General features: G+C 47.5%; 1 protein-coding gene and 1 pseudogene across 1 annotated transcript in view; both read right to left on the bottom strand.

Moving 5' to 3' along the window:
- CEP55 (centrosomal protein 55) overlaps window positions 1–18,280 on the bottom strand; it is a 44,743-nt gene extending 26,463 nt beyond the window's left edge. The window contains exons 1-3 of the mRNA XM_038764734.1: window positions 18,201–18,280; window positions 8,401–8,576; window positions 2,663–2,938 (exon numbers count right to left, since the gene is read on the bottom strand). Coding sequence (XP_038620662.1) covers window positions 2,663–2,938; window positions 8,401–8,574 — 450 coding nt within the window. The 5' untranslated portion in view covers window positions 8,575–8,576; window positions 18,201–18,280. The remainder of the gene's footprint in view (window positions 1–2,662; window positions 2,939–8,400; window positions 8,577–18,200) is intronic.
- Window positions 587–709, bottom strand: LOC119944189 (annotated as a pseudogene).
- Window positions 18,281–21,512: the final 3,232 nt, after the last annotated feature.

Below are 21,512 nucleotides of genomic sequence, written 5' to 3' on the forward strand. Positions count from 1 at the left end.
TTACTCAGATGAGGAAACTGAGGCACCGAGAAGTTAAGTGGCTCTAATCCATGGCTCACTGTTTCTCTGTTCGCTCCCTTAATGACTGTGCCATTGTCAAAACTTCGACCTAAACGCAATTTGGATTGTGAGCATTCTTCCCAGAAGCCGTAAAGCGGTGGCTTCCCATTCCACCTCCACTCTACTCTGGGCACACCGAATCCCGGGAAGCGCGATGTTTGTCACTCTGGAGATTATAAACGTTAAGTAAAAGGCCCTGACGCGCTGAGATCTTCCGTATCATCCACAGAAAATCCTGAGCCTCGTGGACCCCTTTAGGCCTGGGTGATGAAGTGGCCATCCATTCCAGGTCAGGGCTTGGGTCAAGGACCCCCCCGCCGTCACGGCAAAGATTCCCCCTAAGCCTCCAGGCTTCCGGGAGTTGCCCGTTTCATCGGAGGAGCAGACTGATCTCTTGGGCTGCAGCCCTCCAGGTATCTACCTAACCTGGAAGCAACACCATAGGTGCTCCAGACATGATAATAATGATGATGATGGTATTTGTTAAGCGCTTACTATGTGTCAAGCACTGTTCTAAGCGCTGAGGGGGATACAAGTTAAGCCCGGTATTCCCGGGCGGTCTCCCATCCAAATACTAACCAGGCCCAACCCTGCTTAGCTTCCGAGATCAGACGAGATCGGGCGCGTTCAGGGTGGTTTGGCCGCAGACGTCCACACCACCGCGCTGGACACCCCAACCACTTTCAATCAATCAATCAATCAACTGTATTTATTGAGCGCTTACTGTGTGCAGAGCACTGTACTAAGCGCTTGGGAAGTACAAGTTGGCAACATATAGAGACAGTCCCTACCCAACAGTGGGCTCACAGTCTAAAAGGGGGATGCGTCTTAGTGGAAAGAGCACCTGCGTATTTATGTATATATGTTTGTACATATTTATTACTCTATTTTATTTGTACATATTTATTCTATTTATTTTATTTTGTTAATATGTTTTGTTTTGTTGTCTGTCTCCCCCTGTTGACTGTGAGCCCGCTGTTGGGTAGGGTCCGTCTCTATATGTTGCCAACTTGTACTTCCCAAGTGCTTAGTACACTGCTCTGCACACAGTAAGCGCTCAATAAATACGGTTGAATGAATGAATGAATGAAAGAGCCCGGGCTTGGGAGTCAGGGGTCGTGGGTTCTAATCCCCGCTCCACCACTTGTCAGCTGTGCGACTTTGGGCAAGTCACTTTACTTCTCTGTGCCCCAGTTACTTCATCTGGAAAATGGGGATTAGGACCGTATGAGCCCCACGTGGGACACCCCGATTACCTTGTACCTACCCCAGTGCTTTGAACAGTGCATCATCAAGCAAAAACTCCTCACTCTCTGCTTCAAAGCTCTCCATCCCTTCACCCCCTCCTACCTCACTTCCCTTCTCTCTTTCTCCAGCCCAGCCCGCACCCTCCGCTCCTCTGCCGCTAATCTCCTCATTGTGCCTCATTCTCGCCCGTCCCGCCGTCGACCCCCGGCCCATGTCCTCCCCCTGGCTCGGAATGCCCTCCCTCCGCACATCCGCCAAGCTAGCTCTCCTTCTCCCTTCAAAGCCCTACCTCAGTAGGCCTTCCCACACTGAGCCCCCTTTTTCCTCTCCTCCTCCCCACCCCCCCCGCCCTACTTCCTTTCCCTCCCCATGGCACCTGTATATATGTTTGTACAGATTTATGACTCTATTTTACTTGTCCATATTTACTATTCTATTTATTTTGTTAATGATGTGCATCTAGCTTGAATTCTATTTCTTCTGAAGACTCGACCCCCGTCCACATGTTTTGTTTTGCCATCCGTCTCCCCCTTCTAGACCGTGAGCCCGTTGTCGGGCAGGGACCATCTCTATATGTTGCCGACCTGTACTTCCCAAGTGCTCTGCACACGGTAAGCGCTCAGTAAATACGAATGAATGAACTAACAGTGCTTGGTACATAGTAAGCACTTAGCAAATACCATCCATATTATTTCCCCTGGCTGTGCCACCTTGGTGGGCATTGGGGACAGCAGTGGGGGCACCAAGGCACAGTGCTTTGCACATAGTAAGCGTTTAACAAATGCCATCATTATTATTATTATTCCTTGAGCTAAATGCCAGAGCCCGCAGCGCCCCGCGAATGCCGGGGGGCTCTCCGAGACGGGAAGTGAGGGGGGTGGGATTCAAATAAAGACAACTGATTACACCCGCCTCGGCCGACACTTTGGCAGAGCAGAGAGGTCATGACGGACGTCAGAAAGCAGCACGGCCCAGTGGGTGGGCACCGCCTGGGAGTCGGGAGGGCCTGGGTCCTGCCGCTTGTCAGCTGTGTGACTTTGGGCAAGTCACGTCACTTCTCCGGGCCTCATTGACCTCATCTGGAAAATGGAGATTAAGACTGGGAGCCGCACCCGGGACAGGCACTGTGTCCCGCTTGACTAGCTCGTATCTACCCCAGTGCCTGGCACATAGTAAGCGCTTCAATACCATTAAAAGAAATTAAGGGAAGAACAGTTGGAACAACAGAAGGTGGCTGTGGGCAGAAAGGGGCTCAGGACTCGGCGAACAGCAACGTAAAGTCCTAAGCACATCCCCCTTCTCGCTAAAAACAATTCCGGACATGAGATGCCTCACATCCATTCCACTCAGATACCTGGGTTAACTGCACTGCACTGGCCTTGCTTTCCAGTTCAGAGAGTCTTGTGGTTGCCGTCGATAACTGTGTTTTCAGAATGTCGGTCTCTTCGGAGAAGGACTTCAAGAGCTGCTCTCTCCTCTTGGCCTCTCTTGCTTTCTCCTCCAAGTCGTCCCGTTCCTCACTGGGGCAGTTTCTGCGCCCCAGCTGCTCTTGGAGCCGCTGAATCTCTCTGTCTTTCTCTACAAGGTGATGGCAATTCTTTTCCTTCTCAGTTTCGAGAGAGAGGATTTTCTAGAAGTGAGAGGATGAGAAAGGACCTCGTCATTGAGGAGCCAGGTCAAGCAATAAATTGGATAACGCACATCAAAACGGGCGATTGAAAAACTGGAAGATGCTGGAAAACTTTTACTCTAAAACTATTATTCACTTTAAGATAAAAGTGTTCTTGAAAAATACGGTAAGACCTTTTTTTTCTAGTCAATTGACAGATTTTATTAATAATAATAATAATAATAATGGTATTTATTAAGCGCTTACTATGTGCAAAGCACCGTTCTAAGCGCTGGAGAGGAAACAAGGTGATCAGGCTGTCCCAGGGGGGCACACAGTCTTAATCCCCATTTTACAGATGAGGTCACTGAGGCCCAGAGAAGTGAAGTGACTTGCCCAAAGTCACACAGCTGGCAAGTGGCGGAGCCGGGATTTGAACCCACGACCTCTGACTCCAAAGTCCGGGCTCTTTCCACTGAGCCACGCTGTCACATAAGCGAGCACAACAGCGTTGAGACCAAGGGTCCTACAGTCAGGTAGGGGAGATGGACACTAAAGTAAGCTACCGGTAAGGGAAAGCAAGGGTTTAAAGATAAGTACAGTGGGGAAGTGTGACTGCCAAAGGACTCGGTGCAGTGTTTTGCACACAGTAAGCGCTCAATAAACACCACTGATTGACTCTGGAAGAGCTGATGTGGCAGTGGGGAGTGAGTGGGGGGGATGAGAGATCATGTAAGGCCTCCAGGAGATGTGCCTTGAAGATAAGGAGAAGAGCGGTCCGCCAGGAATGAAGGGGGAGGGAGTTTCCGGCAAGGGCAAGGACGTGAGCAAGGTCTGTAGTTGGGCTTGAAAGGAGCAAAGTGGATGAGCTAGACTGCAGTGGGAAGAGCGGGAAGAGCGAGTGGGTTTGCAGTCCGTGGTCAGGAATTCCCACGTAATGTGGAGAGGGATGGGCCACCACTGGAGGATGTGGAAGAACGGGGCGGTGCTTGGGAAGCAGGACCTGAGTTCTAAATCTCAGCTCTGCCACTTGCTTGCTGTGTGACCACGGGCACATCATTTAGCTTCTCTATCTCAGTTACCTCACCTGTAAACTGGGATGGCAATACCTGTCCTCCCTCCTCCTTAAACCGGTAGCCTGCTGCGGGATGACTCTGTCCAACCCGCTTAAATCGGATCTACCCCAGCAGGGCGAAATGATGTTTTAGGATCCAGGCAACAGAGGGAAATATGGATCGGAGAAGGGAGAGGGTGTGAGGGGGTCTGGGAGGATGAGGATGCAATACTCAAATTGGGATGACAGTGGGCAGTTGACGATCGGCAGTTTCGAAAGAGAGGAAGGGGTGGATTCTGGAGACATGATGACGAAAGAAACGACAGGATTTGGTGACAAACTGAATGAGGAGATTGAAAGAGACATAGGGATCAAAGATAATGTCAAGGTTGCGGTCCCGAGGGGTGGGAAGGATGTGGGAAAGGTACGGAGAGGAGAGAATTTGGGAGGCAAGATGAGAGGTTCAGTTTGGGACGTGTTAAGGTGCCACTGGAGCATAATAATAATAATAACGATGGCGTTTGTTAAGCGCTTACTATGTGCAAAGCACGGTTCTAAGCGCTGGGGAGGATACAAGGTGATCCGGTTGTCCCACGGGGGGCTCAGTCTTCATCCCCATTTTCCAGATGAGGGAACTGAGGCCCAGAGAAGTGAAACGACTTGCCCAAAGTCACACAGCAGACAAGTGGTGGAGCCGGGATTTGAACCCGTGACCTCTGACCCCCAAGCCTGGGCTCTTTCCATTAGACAGGTGTCCTGGAGGCAGAAGCTGAGTGATGGCTAAGACGGAGGTTGAGTTTATCGTGAATTCCACAGCTATTACTGGCAAAGCACTGCATTATTTGCTTCACGTGCCCCTAAAACTGCTTCGGCTTGCATCCTGAATACCCCCATTGTGGGCAGGGACTGTGTCCGTTTACTGTTATATTCATTCATTCATTCAATCGTATTTATTGAGCGCTTACTGTGTGCAGAGCACTGGACTAAGCGCTTGGGAAGTCCAAGTCGGCAACATAGAGAGACGGTCCCTACCCGACAACGGGCTCACAGTCTAGAAGGGGGAGACGGACAACAAAACAAAACATGTAGACAGGTGTCAATCATCCCACGTGGGGGTCACAGTCTCACTTTACAAGATGAGGCAACTGAGGCAGAGAAGTGACTTGCCTAAGGTCACACAGCAGACAAGAGTGACCTTGGGCATTGACTCCCTAACCTAGGCTCCTTCCACTAGGTCATGCAGACTAAACTATGAGCTCCCTGTGGGCAGGGACCACTTCTAACAAATCGACTGTATCGTTCCGTCCCAGACACCCAGTCCTAGTTATCCGGCATCAGCCAATTCTATTGCCTGATTGATTCCAGTTCATTCATTCATATTATATTCTCCCCAACCTTTAGTACAGTATAAACTCGCTTGACTAATTGGATTTAGCTCATTTCTTGCCAGGCTGTCCGGTCAGCCTTTCTTAATGCTGACACTACACCTGTAACTTGGTACTGTCTTCGTCGATTACCAAAGCCAAATGGGGGAGAAGCGGGAACAGGGGTTTCGTATTTCTGGTGGCCATCACACAGAAATTCCCGGCTCCGAAAGCAGATCCGTTTCCACCCCCTCCCTGCATTTTTTTTCCAAATCCCAAGAGGGAGGAGCCCTCGCAGACTCACACTCGGAGAGTTTCCAGTACCCCACCAGTCTCGGCTATGGGAGGGAGAGTCAGGCAGAGGCCCACCCATTCCATTCCCAGTTTGGGCAGCGGCTAGCGAGTGGAAGGCCATCTGCTACACGTCAAAACCCACCTGTATTAGGCAGCAGCGGCGAGGGAGAGAGTCGAGGGTGGAGACTCAAGTTTACCGCGTGGAAGAAAGCAGTGGTAAACCACTTGCGGATCTTTGCCAAGAGAATAACTCTACGGATGCACTACCAGAACGATTGCAGATGGAGGTGGGGCGTTCTGGGAGAGATGTGTCCGTGGAGCCTAATGGGTCGAAGAGGACTCGACCAAATAATAATAATAATAATAGTAATAATAATGGTATTTGCTTACTATTTGCAAAGCACTGTTCTAAGCGCGTAAGGCGAGACAAGCGGGAGGAAGCAGTGCTTGAGGAGAAAACAGCTGGAGAGATAAGCCAATGGCTCTTGCGACTAAATCGAGAATGAACTCAACTGACAGTTTTTAATGGAGACTCACGGCGCTTAAGGAACTACCAGAAAAACGATCTCTGTCCTCAAGGTGTTTACAGTCTAACAGGGGAGTCCGACGCAGGACTTTCAAAATAATTGGAGAAAGAAACAACGAGACTGCGGACAGCAAAATGATGGAGGGATAAATGAGTAAAACGGAATTACACACTAAATGTTAATGGGGATGTCAATTAACGTTAATTTGGAGTCAGAAGTTGTGGGTTCAAACCCCGGCTCTGCCAGTCGTCAGCTGTGTGACTTTGGGCAAGTCCACTTCTCTGGGCCTCAGTGACCTCATCTGGAAAATGGGGATGAAGACTGTGAGCCCCCCGTGGGACAACCTGATCGCCTTGTAACCTACCCAGCGCTTAGAACAGTGCTTTGCCCATAGTAATGTTAATGTCAATTAACATTAATTAGGTGCTAAGTTGACTCCATAGGCACATCCCAAGCAGGTGGGTTTTAACCAGGGAAAGCCACCTGGAAGTGAACTTTTCACGAGCATTTTAGAGATGAGAAAGTTAACTTGAGAATCAGCGTATCTATTCTTGAAATGACATTAGACCCTTTACAAAATGCCCTCAGAAGATCTGACGCTGACAGCGTCAGCCCAATATTTAGCCTGGAAAGAAGCCAAAGGACACTGGATTGTTAAACATTTACAGAGAAGTTTCACAATGGCAGCTTGTACCTTTAAATGACCTCCCATGACCTGAAAAAAACTGATTCATGACAAGAACAAACACATTCCCTCTTTTTATTGAATATTAAAATGCTACCGGAAAGCAGCACTTTCACACTGGCACAATACGTTTTCAGCTGAGTGCTTAAAATGAAGTGCCATAAAGCGGCCTTAAAATTATGGCAACTTATCAACTGGTATCACCACTCTACGCTCTTTTGAAGTCACACCACTGAAAGTGGCCAGGATGAAAAATGCTGAAATCCAAAATAGCTTTCTGCAAGCTAGGAGCTTTGCTCAAAACAGTGAAGAATGGTAACGCAATTTGGAATTTCTGAAAATGACCATTTAAGCATGAGGCAGAAATGGAAAGGGGAAATTTGACAAGGCAAAAAAGATGATGATAATAATAATGGTATTTGTTAAGCGCTTAGTATGTGCCAAGCACTGTTTTAAGCACTGGGGTAGATACAAGGTAACCAGGCTGTCCCACGTGGGGCTCACAGTCTTAATCCCCATTTTACAGATGAGATAACAGGCACTGAGAAGTTAAGCGACTTGCCCAAAGTCACACAGCTGATAAATTGTGGAGGCGGGATTAGAACCCATGACCTCTGACTCCCAAGTCTGTGCTCCTCCATTCATTCATTCATATTTATTGAGCACTTACTGTGTGTAGAGCACTGTGCTAAGCGCTTGGGAAGTCCAAGTCGGCAACATATAGAGACGGTCCCTACCCGACAACGGGCTCACAGTCTAGAAGGGGGAGACAGACAATAAAACGTGTAGACGGGTGTCAAAACCGTCGGAAGTCACGCTGCTTCTGTACTAAGCGCTTAATACAGTGCTCTGCACACCGTAAGCGCTCAGTAAATACGATTGAATGAATGAATGAATGCTTCTGTATACAACGGTGACACCTGTACATGTTGGAACCATTTGTTGAATTTTTTTGGCCACGGGCCTCAGTTTCCACAATGTGTTTGATATTTAACATAATACTCTATAGAGGGTCTTTAGTTAGCCATGAGGGAAATATGCCAACTCCTCCAAATGTCTGAGATTAAAAAGAAGGAAGTCAGGGGGCCTGCTGATCCCCTGGCTGCTGCCCTCATCTCGCCCCAACCTCCTTCTTAGACAATCGGGCCAGGGCGGTCAGGCAGTGGCCAACTTCAGGAAGCCAGAGGGAGGGGTGTGGATAGTAGTAATAATAATAATAATAATAATAATAATAATAATGGCATTTGTTAAGCGCTTATTACGTGCAAATCACTGCTCTAAGCGCTGGGGAGGTTACAAGGTGATCAGGCGGTCCCACGGGGGGCTCACAGTCTTCATCCCCATTTTCCAGGTGAGGTCACTGAGGCCCAGAGAAGTGAAGTGACTTGCCCAAAGTCACCCAGCTGACAATTGGCCGAGCCGGGGTTTGCACCCACGACTTCTGACTCCAAAGCCCGGGCTCTTTCCACTGAGCCACTCTGCTTCTCTGGATGAGGCAGGGGAGAGAAGGACGGGAGACGAGGAGGAAAACGGAAAGTTTTAAAGCCCGAGGACCTTACCTCTAGGAGTCTGTCCCTTTCCTTATCTGTCAGCTTTCCTTTTCCACCAGCAATGTCCTTTTTGATGGCTTCGTTATCTCTTTTACACTTCTCTAATTCGGCTTCGGATTTGGCGTTGTTGGACTTTAAACCCCACTTGCTCTTCAGCATGTCCCTGGTTGTCTTTGATGCCATCTCTAGAATAGCGGTGAAAAATAAGGACATAAACACCAGAATTAAAGGGTTTAGGTCCAGAACGATAAAGAACTTAAGTCCAAACCATACAATTGGACTAAATGGGTCATAATCTATTCCCCCCCCCAAATAAAACGGCAATTCGATTCGCACCTCACCCCGACGGCACTTATGACATGTTCATCTATAATTTATTTTATGGTCTTTCTCCCACCATTCATTCATTCGTATTTATTGAGCACTTACTGTGTGCAGAGCACTGTACTGAGCGCTTGGAAAGTACAAGTTGGCAACATATAGAGACGGTCCCTACCCAACAACGGGCTCACAGTCTAGAGGTGGAGGTTCAGACTGCTGCGAGGAGCTCAAAACTTCTGCCTCAAATTAATTATGCTCAGTCAGTCAAGCATTTATTGAGAGCTGTGAGCAGAGCACCGTACTGAGCACTTAGGAGAGTACATCATAAGAGTAGAAGTCACATCCCCTGCCCACAACGAGCTTACAGTCTAGAGGGGGAGGCGACATTAATATAATAATGATAATGGCATTTATCAGAGATATGTACATAGATGCTGTGGGGCTGGGACGGGGGGGATGAATTAAGTCAGGGGGATGCAGAAGGGAGTTGAAGAAAAGGGAAAGGGGCTTGGATCATCGATCGTATTTACTGAGCGCTTACTGTGTGCAGAGCACTGTACTAAGCGCTTGGGAAGTACAAGTTGGCAACATATGGGGAAGGCCTCTTGGAGATGTGTCTTCGATAAGGCTTTGAAGGTGGGGGAGAGTCGTCGTCTGCCAGATTTGAGGAGGGAGGGCGTCCCAGGCCGGAGGAAGGATGTGGGCGAGAGGTCGGAGGCGAGATCGAGGAAGGTGAGGAAGGAGGGGGCAAGATGACGCAACGCCTTAAAGCCAGTGGTGAGGAGTTTCCGTTTGATGCGGGGACGGATGGGCACCAACTGGAGCTTCTTGAGGAATGGGGAAACACGTCCTGAACTTCTTTGTAGAAAACTGATCCGGGCAGCAGAGTGAGGTTTGGACTGGAGTGGGGAGACACAGGAGGCTGGGAGGTCAGCAAGGAGGCTGATGCAGTAATCAGAGAGGGAAAGGGTACGTGATTAGATTAACACGGGAACAGTTGCTTAGTACGGTGCTCTGCACACAGTAAGCGCTCAATAAATACGATTGAATGAACGGATGAATGGAGAGGAAAGGGCGGACTTTAGCAATGTCGTGAATGTGGGGGCCGAAAGGATTTAGTGATGGATCGAATATGTGGGCTGAATGAGAGGAGTCAAGGATAACGCCAAGGTTACGGGTTTGTGAGACGGGAAGGATTCATTCATTCATTCAATCGTATTTATTGAGCGCTTACCGTGCGCGGAGCACTGGACTTAGCGCCTGGGAAGTCCAAGTTGGCAACATGTCGAGACGGTCCCTACGCAACAGCGGGCTCACAGTCTAGAAGGGGGAGACAGACGACAAAACATATTAACAACAGAAAATAAATAGAGTACGGCAGTGGCGTCTACAGTGATGGGAAGGTCAGGGGGAGGACAGGGTTTGGGTGGGATAATAATAATAATGATGGCATTTATTAAGCACTTACTATGTGCAAAGCACTGTTCTAAGCACTGGGGAGGATACAAGGTGATCAGGTTGTCCCACGTGGGGCTCACAGTCTTCATCCCCATTTGACAGATGAGGGAACTGAGGCCCAGAGAAGTGAAGTGACTTGCCCAGAGTCACCCAACTGACAAGTGGAGGAGCCGGGATTTGAACCCATGACCTCTGACTCCAAAGCCCGGGCTCTTTCCACTGAGCCACGCTGCTTCTCTAATGAGATGATAAGAACTTCTGTTTTAGACAGGTTAAGTTTGAGGTGACGGGAGGACAACCAAGTAGAGATGTCTTAAAGGCGGGAGAATTACCACGTTAATACAATCACTCATCCTCTCCTGCCTGGATTATTCCGTCAGCCTCCTTCCTGACCTTATGTTGCCAACTTGTACTTCCCAAGCGCTTAGTCCAGTGCTCTGCACACAGTAAGCACTCAACAAATACAACTGAATGAATGAATGAATGACCTCCCAGCCTCCTGTCTCTCCCCACTCCGGTCCGTAATACACTCGGCTGCCTGGATCGTTTTTCTACGGAAACATCCAGGACGTGTCACCCCACTCCTCAAAAAACAACAACAACACTCCAGTGGTGGCCCGTCCACTTCTTTATCAAACAAAAACTCCCCAATGACTTATCAGACAAAAACTCACCACTGACTTTAAAGCACTCCATCACTCTGCCCTCTCCTACCTCACTTTGCTTCTCTCTTTCTACCACCCCTCCCGCGTACTTCGCCCCTCTCTCTAGTGCTAACCTTCTCGCTGTGCCTCAGTTTCGCCCGTCTCGCCGTCGACCGTTAGCCCACATCCTGCCTCCGGCCTGGAACGCCCTCCCTCCTCAAATCTGACAGATAATGACTCTCCCGCTCTTCAAAGCCGTACTGAAGGTACCTCTCCTCCAAGAGGCCTTCCCACACTAAGCCCTTCTTTTTTCCCCAGCTCCCGCACCCTTCTGCATCGCCCTAACTTGCCCCCTTTGCTCTTCTCCCCCTCCCAGGCCCACAACACTTATGTACATATCTGTAGTTTTATTTATTTGTATTGATCCCCTGCTCTAGACTGTAAGCTCGTTGTGGGCAGGGTAATTTTATTTATTTGTATTGATGTCCGTCTCCTCTGCTCTAGACTGTAAGCTCGTTGTGGGCAGGGTAATTTTATTTATTTGTATTGATGTCTGTCTCTCCCCGCTCTAGACTGTAAGCTCGTTGTGGGCAGGGTAATTTTATTTATTTGTATTGATGTCCGTCTCCCCCGCTCTAGACCGTAAGCTCGTTGTGGGCAGGGTAATTTTATTTATATGTATTGATGTCCATCTCTCCCTGCTCTAGACTGTAAGCTCGTTGTGGGCAGGGTAATTTTATTTATTTGTATTGATGTCCATCTCTCCCCGCTCTAGATTGTAAGCTCGTTGTGGGCAGGGTAATTTTATTTATTTGTATTGATGTCCATCTCTCCCGCTCTAGACTGTAAGCTCATTGTGGGCAGGGTAATTTTATTTATTTGTATTGATGTCTGTCTCCCCCGCTCTAGACTGTAAGCTCGTTGTGGGCAGGGTAATTTTATTTATTCGTATTGATGTCCGTCTCTCCCTGCGCTAGACTGCAAGCTCGTTGTGGGCAGGGTAATTTTACTTATTTGTATTGATGTCCGTCTCCCCCCGCTCTAGACTGTAAGCTTGTGGCGGGCGGGGTAATTTTATTTATTCGTATTGATGTCCATCTCCCCCACTCTAGCCTGTAAGCTCGTCATGGGCAGGGTATGTCACTGCTTCCCGTCGTATCGTACTTTCCCGAGCACTTACTACAGTGCTCTGCACATAGTACGCACACGCTAAATGCGAACGAATGAGGAAATGCAAGACAGCAGAGAGGGAGAGAGAGCAGTGAGCCCGCTGTTGGGTAGGGACCGTCTCTATATGTTGCCAACTTGTACTTCCCAAGCGCTTAGTACAGTGCTCTGCACACAGTAAGCGCTCAATAAATACGATTGAATGAATGAATCAGAGCTGGAGCTATAGATGGGGGTATTATCCGCACAGAGGGGGTAGTTTGAAGCCATATGGGCGAACGAGTTCTCCGAGGGAGTGGGGACCCAGAACTGAACCTTGAAGGATCCCCACAGTTGGGAAGTGGGAAGCAGAGGAGGAATCCGGGAGAGACCGGGAATGGAAGGAGAGAGATGGGTCAAGGGAGGGCTTTCTTTAGGATGGGGAAGACACACGGGCAGGTTTGAAAGCAGTGGGGTGAGAAGCCGTTGGAGAGCGAACAGTTGAAGATGACACTTAAGGAAAGAAGTGCTTTGATAAGTGGCGAAGGAATGGGGGTCCGATAAATCAATCAATCAATCAATCGTATTTATTGAGCGCTCACTGTGTGCAGAGCACCGTACTAGGCGTTAGGGAAGTACAAGTTGGCAACACATAGAGATGGTCCCTACCCAAAAGTGGGCTCATAGTCTAGAAGGGGGAGACGGAGAACAAAACCAAACATACTAACAAAATAAAATAAATAGAATAGATATGTACAAGTAAAATACAGTAATAAATATGTACAAACATATATACAGATATGCGGGACGGGCAGGAAGAGATAGATTTTGAGGAAAGGCAGGAGATCGCCCCTAAAGATGAGAAAGCTGAAGGAGGGGCAAGTAGCTCTCAAGCTAGGTAACAATAATAATAATAATAATGATGGCATTTGTTAAGCGCTTACTATGTGCAAAGCACTGTTCTAAGAGCTGGGGAGATACAAGGTGATGAGGTTGTCCTACATAGGGCTCACAGTCTTAATCCCCATTTGCAGATGAGGGAACTGAGGCCCAGGGAAGTGAAGTGACTTGCCCCAAGTCACCCAGCTGGCAGCTGGCGGAGCCGGGATTTGAACCCATGACCTCGGACTCCAAAGCCTGGGCTCTTTCCACTGAGCCACGCTGACTCTGCATTTTGGGGGGGGGGGGGGGGGTGTCGAGGGGCCGCCCAGCCAGCGCTGGGAGAAGCCCTTGGGCAAGCTCTGGCCTGGTCAGACCCCCTTGGGACATGGTAGGTCTGGGGGGAAATCAATCAATCAATCGTATTTATTGAGCGCTTACTGTGTGCAGAGCACTGTACTAAGCGCTTGGGAAGTACAAGTTGGCAACATATAGAGGCAGTCCCTACCCAACAGTGGGCTCACAGTCTAAAAGGGAAATTCCAGCCTGGGGTTTCCCCGCCCCCTTCTCCACCCCCATAGTATGCATTCATTCATTCATTCAATCGTATTTATTCATTCATTCACTCAATCGTACATTTATTGAGCGCTTACTGAGTGCAGAGCACTGGACTAAGCGCTTGAGGAGTCCAAGTCGGCACCATCTAGAGACGGTCCCTACCCGACAGCGGGCTCACAGTCAAGAAGGGGGAGACGGCCAAGACAAAAAGTATTAATAAAATGAATAGAAAAAATATGTACAAATAAAATAGAGTCATAAATCCGTACAAACATATATACGTATATACAGGTGCTGTGGGGAAGGGAAGGAGGTAAGGCGGGGGGATGGGGAGGGGGAGAAGGGGATTATTATGATATTATTATCATAATAATAATGGCATTTGTTTAAGCGCTTACTATGTGCAAAGCACTGTTCTAAGCGCTGGAGGGGGAAACAAGGTGATCAGGTCGTCCCTCGTGGGGCTCACAGGCTTCATCCCCATTTTCCAGATGAGGTAACTGAGGCACAGAGAAGTGAAGTGGCTTGCCCAAGGTCACACAGCTGGCAAGTGTACGCATTTATTACTCGATTTATTTATTTTATTAGTACATATTTATTCTATTTATCTTATTTTGCTAATATGTTTTGTTTTGTTGTCCGTCTCCCCCTTCTAGACTCTGAGCTCACTGTTGAGTAGGGACCGTCTCTATACATTGCCAACTTGTACTTTCCAAGCGCTTAGTCCAGTGCTCTGCACACAGTAAGCGCTCAATAAATACGATTGAATGAATGAAAAGTGGAGGTCTTCCCCAGGCCACTCATTCATTCATTCATTCAATCGTATTTATTGAGCGCTTACTGTGTGCAGAGCACTGTACTAAGCGCTTGGGAAGTACAAGTTGGCAACATATTGAGCGCTTACTGTGTGCAGAGCACTGGACTAGTCCCGGGCCCCCTGGACAGCTCAAGGGTAACGACCCCCCAACCCAGGCTCCCGGGCACCCTGCTAGTATGCGATTCATTCATTCGGTCGTATTTATGGAGCGCTTACTGTGTGCAGAGCACTGGACTAAGCGCTTGGGAAGTCCAAGTCGGCAACTTATAGAGACAGTCCTTACCCGACAACGGGCTCACAGTCAAGAAGGGGGATGCAGACAATTGTACTTCCCAAGCGCTTAGTCCAGTGCTCTGCACACAGTGAGCGCTCAATAAATACGGTTGAATGAATGAATGAACAAAACAAAACATGGGGACAGGTGTCAAGTCGTCGGAACAGATAGAATTAAAGCTAAATGCACATCATTAACGGGCCTGTGAGCCCGTTGTTGGGAGGGGATGGCCTCTCTTTGTAGCGCTTAGTACAGTGCTCTGCACACAGGGAGCGTTGTTTAGTCGTCTGTCTCCCCCTTCTAGACTGTGAGCCCGTGGTTGGGCGGGGACCGTCTCTATCTGTGGCCAAACTGGACTTTCCAAGCGCTCAGTACAGTGCTCTGCACGCAGGAAGCACCCCTTCTAGACTGCAAGCCCCTTGTTGGGAGGGGATGGCCTCTCTTTGTTGCTGAATTGTACTTTCCAGGCGCTTAGTAATAATAATAATAATAATAATAATAATGAAGGCATTTGTTAAGCGCTTACTATGTGCAAAGCACTGTTCTAATAATAATAATAATAATATAATGGCATTTATTAAGCACTTACTATGTGCAAAGCACTGTTCTAATAATAATAATAATATAATGGCATTTATTAAGCACTTACTATGTGCAAAGCACTGTTCTAATAATAATAATAATATAATGGCATTTATTAAGCGCTTACTATGTGCAAAGCACTGTTCTAAGCGCTGGGGAGGATACAAGGTCATCAGGTTGTCCCAAGTGGGGCTCACAATCTTAATCCCCATTTTATAGATGAGGGAACTGAGGCCCAGGGAAGTGAAGTGACTTGCCCAAAGTCACACAGCTGACAAGTGGCAGAACCAGAATTAGAACCCATGTCCTCTGACTCCAAAATCCGGGCTCTTTCCTCTACGCCACGCTGCTCTGCACACAGGAAGCGTTGTTTTGTTGTCTGTCTCCCCCTTCTAGACTGTGAGCCCGTGGTTGGGCAGGGACCGTCTCTATCTGTGGCCAAACTGGACTTTCCAAGCGCTTAGTACAGTGCTCTGCACACAGGAAGCGCTCAATAAATACAACAATGAATGAATGAGCAGCACACCACCTCTCCGGGCACCCGGCTACTACACAATCTCCCCGGACCCCCAATAGTACGCAACCCCCGGGCCTCCCCACTTCTAGCCTGTGAGCCCATTGTTGGGTGGGGACCGTTTCTGTTGCTGGACTGTACTTTCCAAGCGCTTAGTACAGTGCTCTGCACACAGAAAGCGCTCAATAAATACGACTGAGTGAATACTACACGCTTTACTTCTCTGTGCCTCAGTTCCCTCATCTGTAAGATGGGGATTAATAATAATAATGATGATGATGGCATTTATTAAGCCATTATTATGTGCCTAGCACTGTTCTAAGGGCTGGGGAGGTGACAAGGTTATGAGGTTGTCACACGGGGGGCTCACCGTCTTCATCCCCATTTTCCAGATGAGGGAACTGAGGCCCAGAGAAGCGAAGTGACTCGCCCAAAGTCACCCAGCTGACAAGTGGCAGAGCTGGGATTTGAACCCATGACCTCTGACTCCCAAGCCCAACCCCAACACTGTTCTAAGCGCTTGGGAAGTCCAAGTTGACAACAGATAGAGAGGGTCCCTACCCAACAGCGGGCTCACAGTCTAGAAGGGGGAGACAGACAACAAAACAAAATGTATTAACAAAATAAAATAAATAGAATAAATATGGGGAGGCGCTTAGAACAGTGCTTTGTACATAGTAAGCGCTTAACAAATACGAACATTATTATTATTTGAACCCATGACCTCCGACTCCAAAGCCCGGGCTCTTTCCACTGAGCCATGCGCCCAGCGCTTACAGCAGTGCTTAGCACATAGTAAGCGCTTAACAAATACCATTATAATTATGATTATTATTATAAAATCTGATTGAATGACTAGTCCGCCGTCTCCCCGGCCTCCAGGGCCACGGGGCAGAGTCATTCACTTCCTGTGTGCAGAGCACTATACTAAGCGCTTGGGATGTACAAGTTGGCAACATATAGAGACAGTCCCTACCCAACAGTGGGCTCACAGGCTAGAAGGGGGAGGCAGACGACGAAACAAAACATATTAACAAAATAAAAGAAATAGTATTAACCGAATAAAGTAGAATTCACCCGATCGGCTTGACTGGGCGCTTCCTGTGCGCAGGGCACTGCGCTAAGCGCTCGCAGAGTCTTCTATCAATCAATCAATCAATCAATCGTATCTCTTAGAGAAGCAGCGTAGCTAAACGGAAAGAGCCCGGGCTTGGGACTCAGAGGTCATGGGTTCAAATCCCGGCTCTGCCAGGTGTCAGCTATGTGACCTTGGGCAAGTCACTTCACTTCTCTGGGCCTCAGTTCCCTCATCTGTCAAATGGGGATGAAGACTGGGAGCCCCACGAGGGACAACCTGATTACCTTGCATCCTCCCCAGCGCTTAGAACAGGGCTGTGCACACAGTAAGCGCTTAATAAATGCCATCATTATTATTCTTATTGAGCGCTCACTGTGTGCAGAGCACTAATAATAATAATTGGGCCCCACATGTGGCTCACACTCTTCATTCCCATTTTCCAGATGAGGGAACTGAGGCCCAGAGAAGCGAAGTGACTCGCCCAAAGTCACCCAGCTGACAAGTGGCGGAGCCGGGATTTGAACCCATGACCTCTGACTCCCAAGCCCAACCCCAACACTGTTCTAAGCGCTTGGGAAGTAGAAGTTGGCAACATCTAGAGACAGTCCCTACCCAACAGTGGGCTCACAGTCTAAAAGGGGGAGACAGAGAACAAAACCAAACATACTAACAAAATAAAATAAATAGAATTGATATGTACAAGTAAAATAGAGTAATAAATATGTACAAACATATATGCAGGTGTGTATATAGACTGTGAGCCCACTGTCGGGTAGGGACCGTCTCTATATGTGGCCAACTTGGACTTCCCAAGCGCTTAGTACAGTGCTCTGCACACAGGAAGTGCTCAATAAATACGATTGATTGATTAGCCCAGTGCTCTGCACACAAGAAGCGCTCAATAAATACGATTAGAGAAGCAGCGTGGCTCAGTGGAAAAGAGCCCGGGCTTTGGAGTCAGAGGTCATGGGTTCAAATCCAGTTCCGCCAATTGTCAGCTGTCTGACTTTGGGCAAGTCACTTAACTTCTCTGGGCCTCAGTTCCCTCATCTGTAAAATGGGGATGAAGACTGTGAGCCCCACGTGGGACAACTTGATCACCTTGTATCCACCCCCAGCGCTTAGAACAGTGCTCTGCACATAGTAAGCGCTTAACAAATGCCATCATTATTATTATCATTATTATTATTATTATTATTGCTGCTTCTCTTCTAGACTGTGAGTCCGTTGTTGGGTAGAGATTGTCTCTACCTGTTGCCGAATTGTGCTGTTGTCTCACTTTGTTGCTGAATTGTACTTTCCAAGCGCTTAGTCCAGTGCTCTGCACACAGTAAGCGCTCAATAAATGCCATTGAATGAATGAATGAATTGATTGATTGATTGATTGATCCAATCCGGCAACGCCCCCTTCCTCCGCAGGCTGCACTCACACCCAATTCAAGGCCCTGGTTAAGGGTTAATAATTAACAATAATAACAATAATAATAACGATGATAATAATAATAATAATAAGGGTAAATAAGGATAAAGCCGGTTACTTGCGAAGCGGTTGCTAAGGGCCGCTCCCTCCCCTGCGCTGGAGCCGGTCCTGGGCCGGAAGCCGCTTCCGGTGGTTTGAATTTCGCGGCCCTCTGACGTCACTTCCGGGGGCGGGGCGTCTGCGTTCGTTCGTACGTACGTACGTGCGTGCGCTCGTGCCTTCGTGCGTTCGTGCCTTCGTGCCTTCGTGCGTTCATTCGTGCGTTCCTGCGTTCGTTCGTTCGTTCGTTCGTTCGTTCGTTCGTTCGTTCGTTCGTTCGTTCGTTCGTTCGTTCGTTCGTTCGTTCGTTCGTTCGTTCGTTCGTTCGTTCGTTCGTTCGTTCGTTCGTTCGTTCGTTCGTTCGTTCGTTCGTTCGTTCGTTCGTTCGTTCGTTCGTTCGTTCGTTCGTATCTTCCTTCCTTAATTCGTTAATTCCTTCATTTATTCATACGTCCACTCATTGGTTAATTCATTCATTCATAATAATAATAATAATAATAATAATAATGATGGCATTTATTAAGCGCTTACTATGTGCCAAGCACTGTTTTAAGCGCTGGGGAGGTTACAAGGTGATCAGGTTGTCCCACAGTCTTCATCCCCATTTTACAGATGAGGTAACTGAGGCCCAGAGAATAATAATAATAATAATACTAATAATGGCATTTGTTAAGCGCTTACTATGTGCCAAGCACTGTTTTAAGCGCTGGGGAGGTTACAAGGTGATCAGGTTGTCCCCCGGGGGGGGGGGCTCCCAGTCTTCACCCCCATTTTACAGATGAGGGAACTGAGGCCCAGAGAATAATAATAATAGTAATAGTGGCATTTGTTAAGCGCTTACTATGTGCAAAGCACTGTTCTAAGCGCCGGGGGGGATCCAACGTGATCAGGTTGTCCCACGTGGGGCTCACAGTCAATCCCCGTTTTCTGGATGAGGAAACTGAGGCACAGAGAATAATAATAATAATAATAATAGTGGCATTTGTTAAGCACTTACTATGTGCCAAGCGCTGTTCTAAGCGCCTGGGGGGATCCAACGTGATCAGGTTGTCACACGTGGGGCTCACAGTCAATCCCCATTTTCCGGACGAGGGAACTGAGGCTCAGAGAAGTGAAGTGATTTGCCCAAGGTCATGCAGCAGACGTGGGGGAGCCGGGATTCAAACCCAAGACCTCTGACTCCAAAGCCCGGGCTCTTTCCACTGAGCCACGCTGCTTCTCTAAGAGAAGTTAAGTGACTCGCCCAAAGTCACACAGCTGACAAGTGGCGGAGCCGGGATTTGAACCCGTGACCTTTGAATCCAAAGCCTAGGCTCTTTCCACTGAGCCACGCTGCTTCTCCTTCATCTGAATTCATCAGTTCATTCATTCATTAGTTCATTCATTCAATGGTATTTATTGAGCGCTTACTGTGTGCAGAGCACTGGACTAAGCGCTTGGGAAGTACAAGTCGGCAACACAGAGAGACGGTTCCTACCCAACAGCGGGCTCACAGTCTAGAAGGGGTGACAGACAACAAAACAAAACAGATTAACAAAATAAAATAAATAGAATAAATGTGTACAAATAAAATAAATAAATATATACAGGTGTTAAATAATGGGGTTGCTTGAAGCAGCATGGCTCAGTGGAAAGAGCTCGGGCTTTGGAGTCAGAGGCCGTGGGTTCAAATCCCGGCTCTGCCACTTGTCAGTTGTGTGTCTTCGGGCAAGTCACTTCACTTCTCTGGGCCTCAGTTCCCTCGTTGAGTGTACGTTGTCCACCATGTCCTAGGCCTTGGTGGACTCCAACGGGACGATCGTGCCGAGCTCGGGGACCGGGCGGCCACAGGGGTCGTGGCATTCCCGGGCTGGGGCTGGGTCCTCGTTGCTCAGAGGGAGGTAGTTGAAAAACTCGAGGACGTTGAATAAGGCGTCGATGTTGTTCTCAAAAGCACGGTGGGCCACACCTGACATCGTGGTGTGGGTCTTTGCTCCCCCAAGTTCCTCCTGGGGGACGTCTTCGTTGGTAACGGACTTCACTACGTCAGGCCCGGTGATGAAGAGGTAGGAGGTATCCTTGACCATGAAGATGAAGTTGGTGAAAGTGAAGTGAACTTATGACTGAATTCGTCCATTCAGTCATAAGTTCATTAGTTCAGTCATTCATTCGTTCTTCATTCCTTCAGTCATTAGTTCGTTCATTCATTCATTCATTCGTTCGTTCGTTTGTTCATTCATTCATTAGTTCATTCATTCGTCCATTCGGTCTTAAGTTCATCCATTCATTAGTTCATTTATTCATTCGTTCTTCATTCAGTCATTAGTTCATTCATTCGTTCTTCATTCGTTCATTCATTTGTTCTTCATTCATTCAGTCATTAGTTCATTCATTCGTTCATTTGTTCATTCATTCATTAGTTTATTCATTCGTTCTTCATTCATTCAGTCATTAGTTCGTTCATTCGTTCGTTTGTTCATTCATTCATTAGTTCATTCATTCGTTCTTCATTCATTCAGTCATTAGTTCATTCATTCGTTCGTTTGTTCATTCATTCATTAGTTCATTCATTCGTCCATTCAGTCGTAAGTTTATTCATTCATTCGTTCATTCTTCATTCACTCATTCGTCCATTCAGGCTTAAGTTCATCCATTCATTAGTTCATTTATTCATTCGTTCTTCATTCAGTCAGTCATTAGTTCATTCATTCGTTCTTCATTCGTTCATTCATTAGTTCATTCATTCGTTCTTCATTCATTCAGTCATTAGTTCATTCATTCGTTCTTCTTTCAGTCAGTCATTAGTGCATTCATTCGCTCATTTGTTCATTCAGTCATTAGTTCATTCAGTCATTAGTTCATTCATTCGTTCTTCATTCATTCAGTCATTAGTTCATTCATTCGTTCATTTGTTCATTCAGTCATTAGTTCATTCATTCGTCCATTCAGTCATAAGTTCATTCATTCATTCATTCCTTCATTGGTGTCCTTGACATGTCCCCTCCTACCCCTCTCCATCCCCCCTGCCTTACCTCCTTCCCTTCCCCACAGCACCTGTGTATATGTATATATGTTTGTACATATTTATTACTCTATTTATTTATTTATTTTACTTGTACATATTTATTCTATTTATTTTATTCGGTTAATATGTTTTGTTTTGTTCTCTGTCTCCCCCTTCTAGACTGTGAGCCCGCTGTTGGGTAGGGACCGTCTCTATATGTTGCCAACTTGTACTCCCCAAGCGCTTAGTACAGTGCTCTGCACACAGTAAGCACTCAATAAATACGATTGAATGAATGAATGAATAAGTTCATACATTCATTCATTCGTTCTTCATTCATTCAGTCAT

This window comes from Tachyglossus aculeatus, chromosome 22, assembly GCF_015852505.1.
Source record: "Tachyglossus aculeatus isolate mTacAcu1 chromosome 22, mTacAcu1.pri, whole genome shotgun sequence".
Lineage (NCBI taxonomy): Eukaryota > Metazoa > Chordata > Mammalia > Monotremata > Tachyglossidae > Tachyglossus > Tachyglossus aculeatus.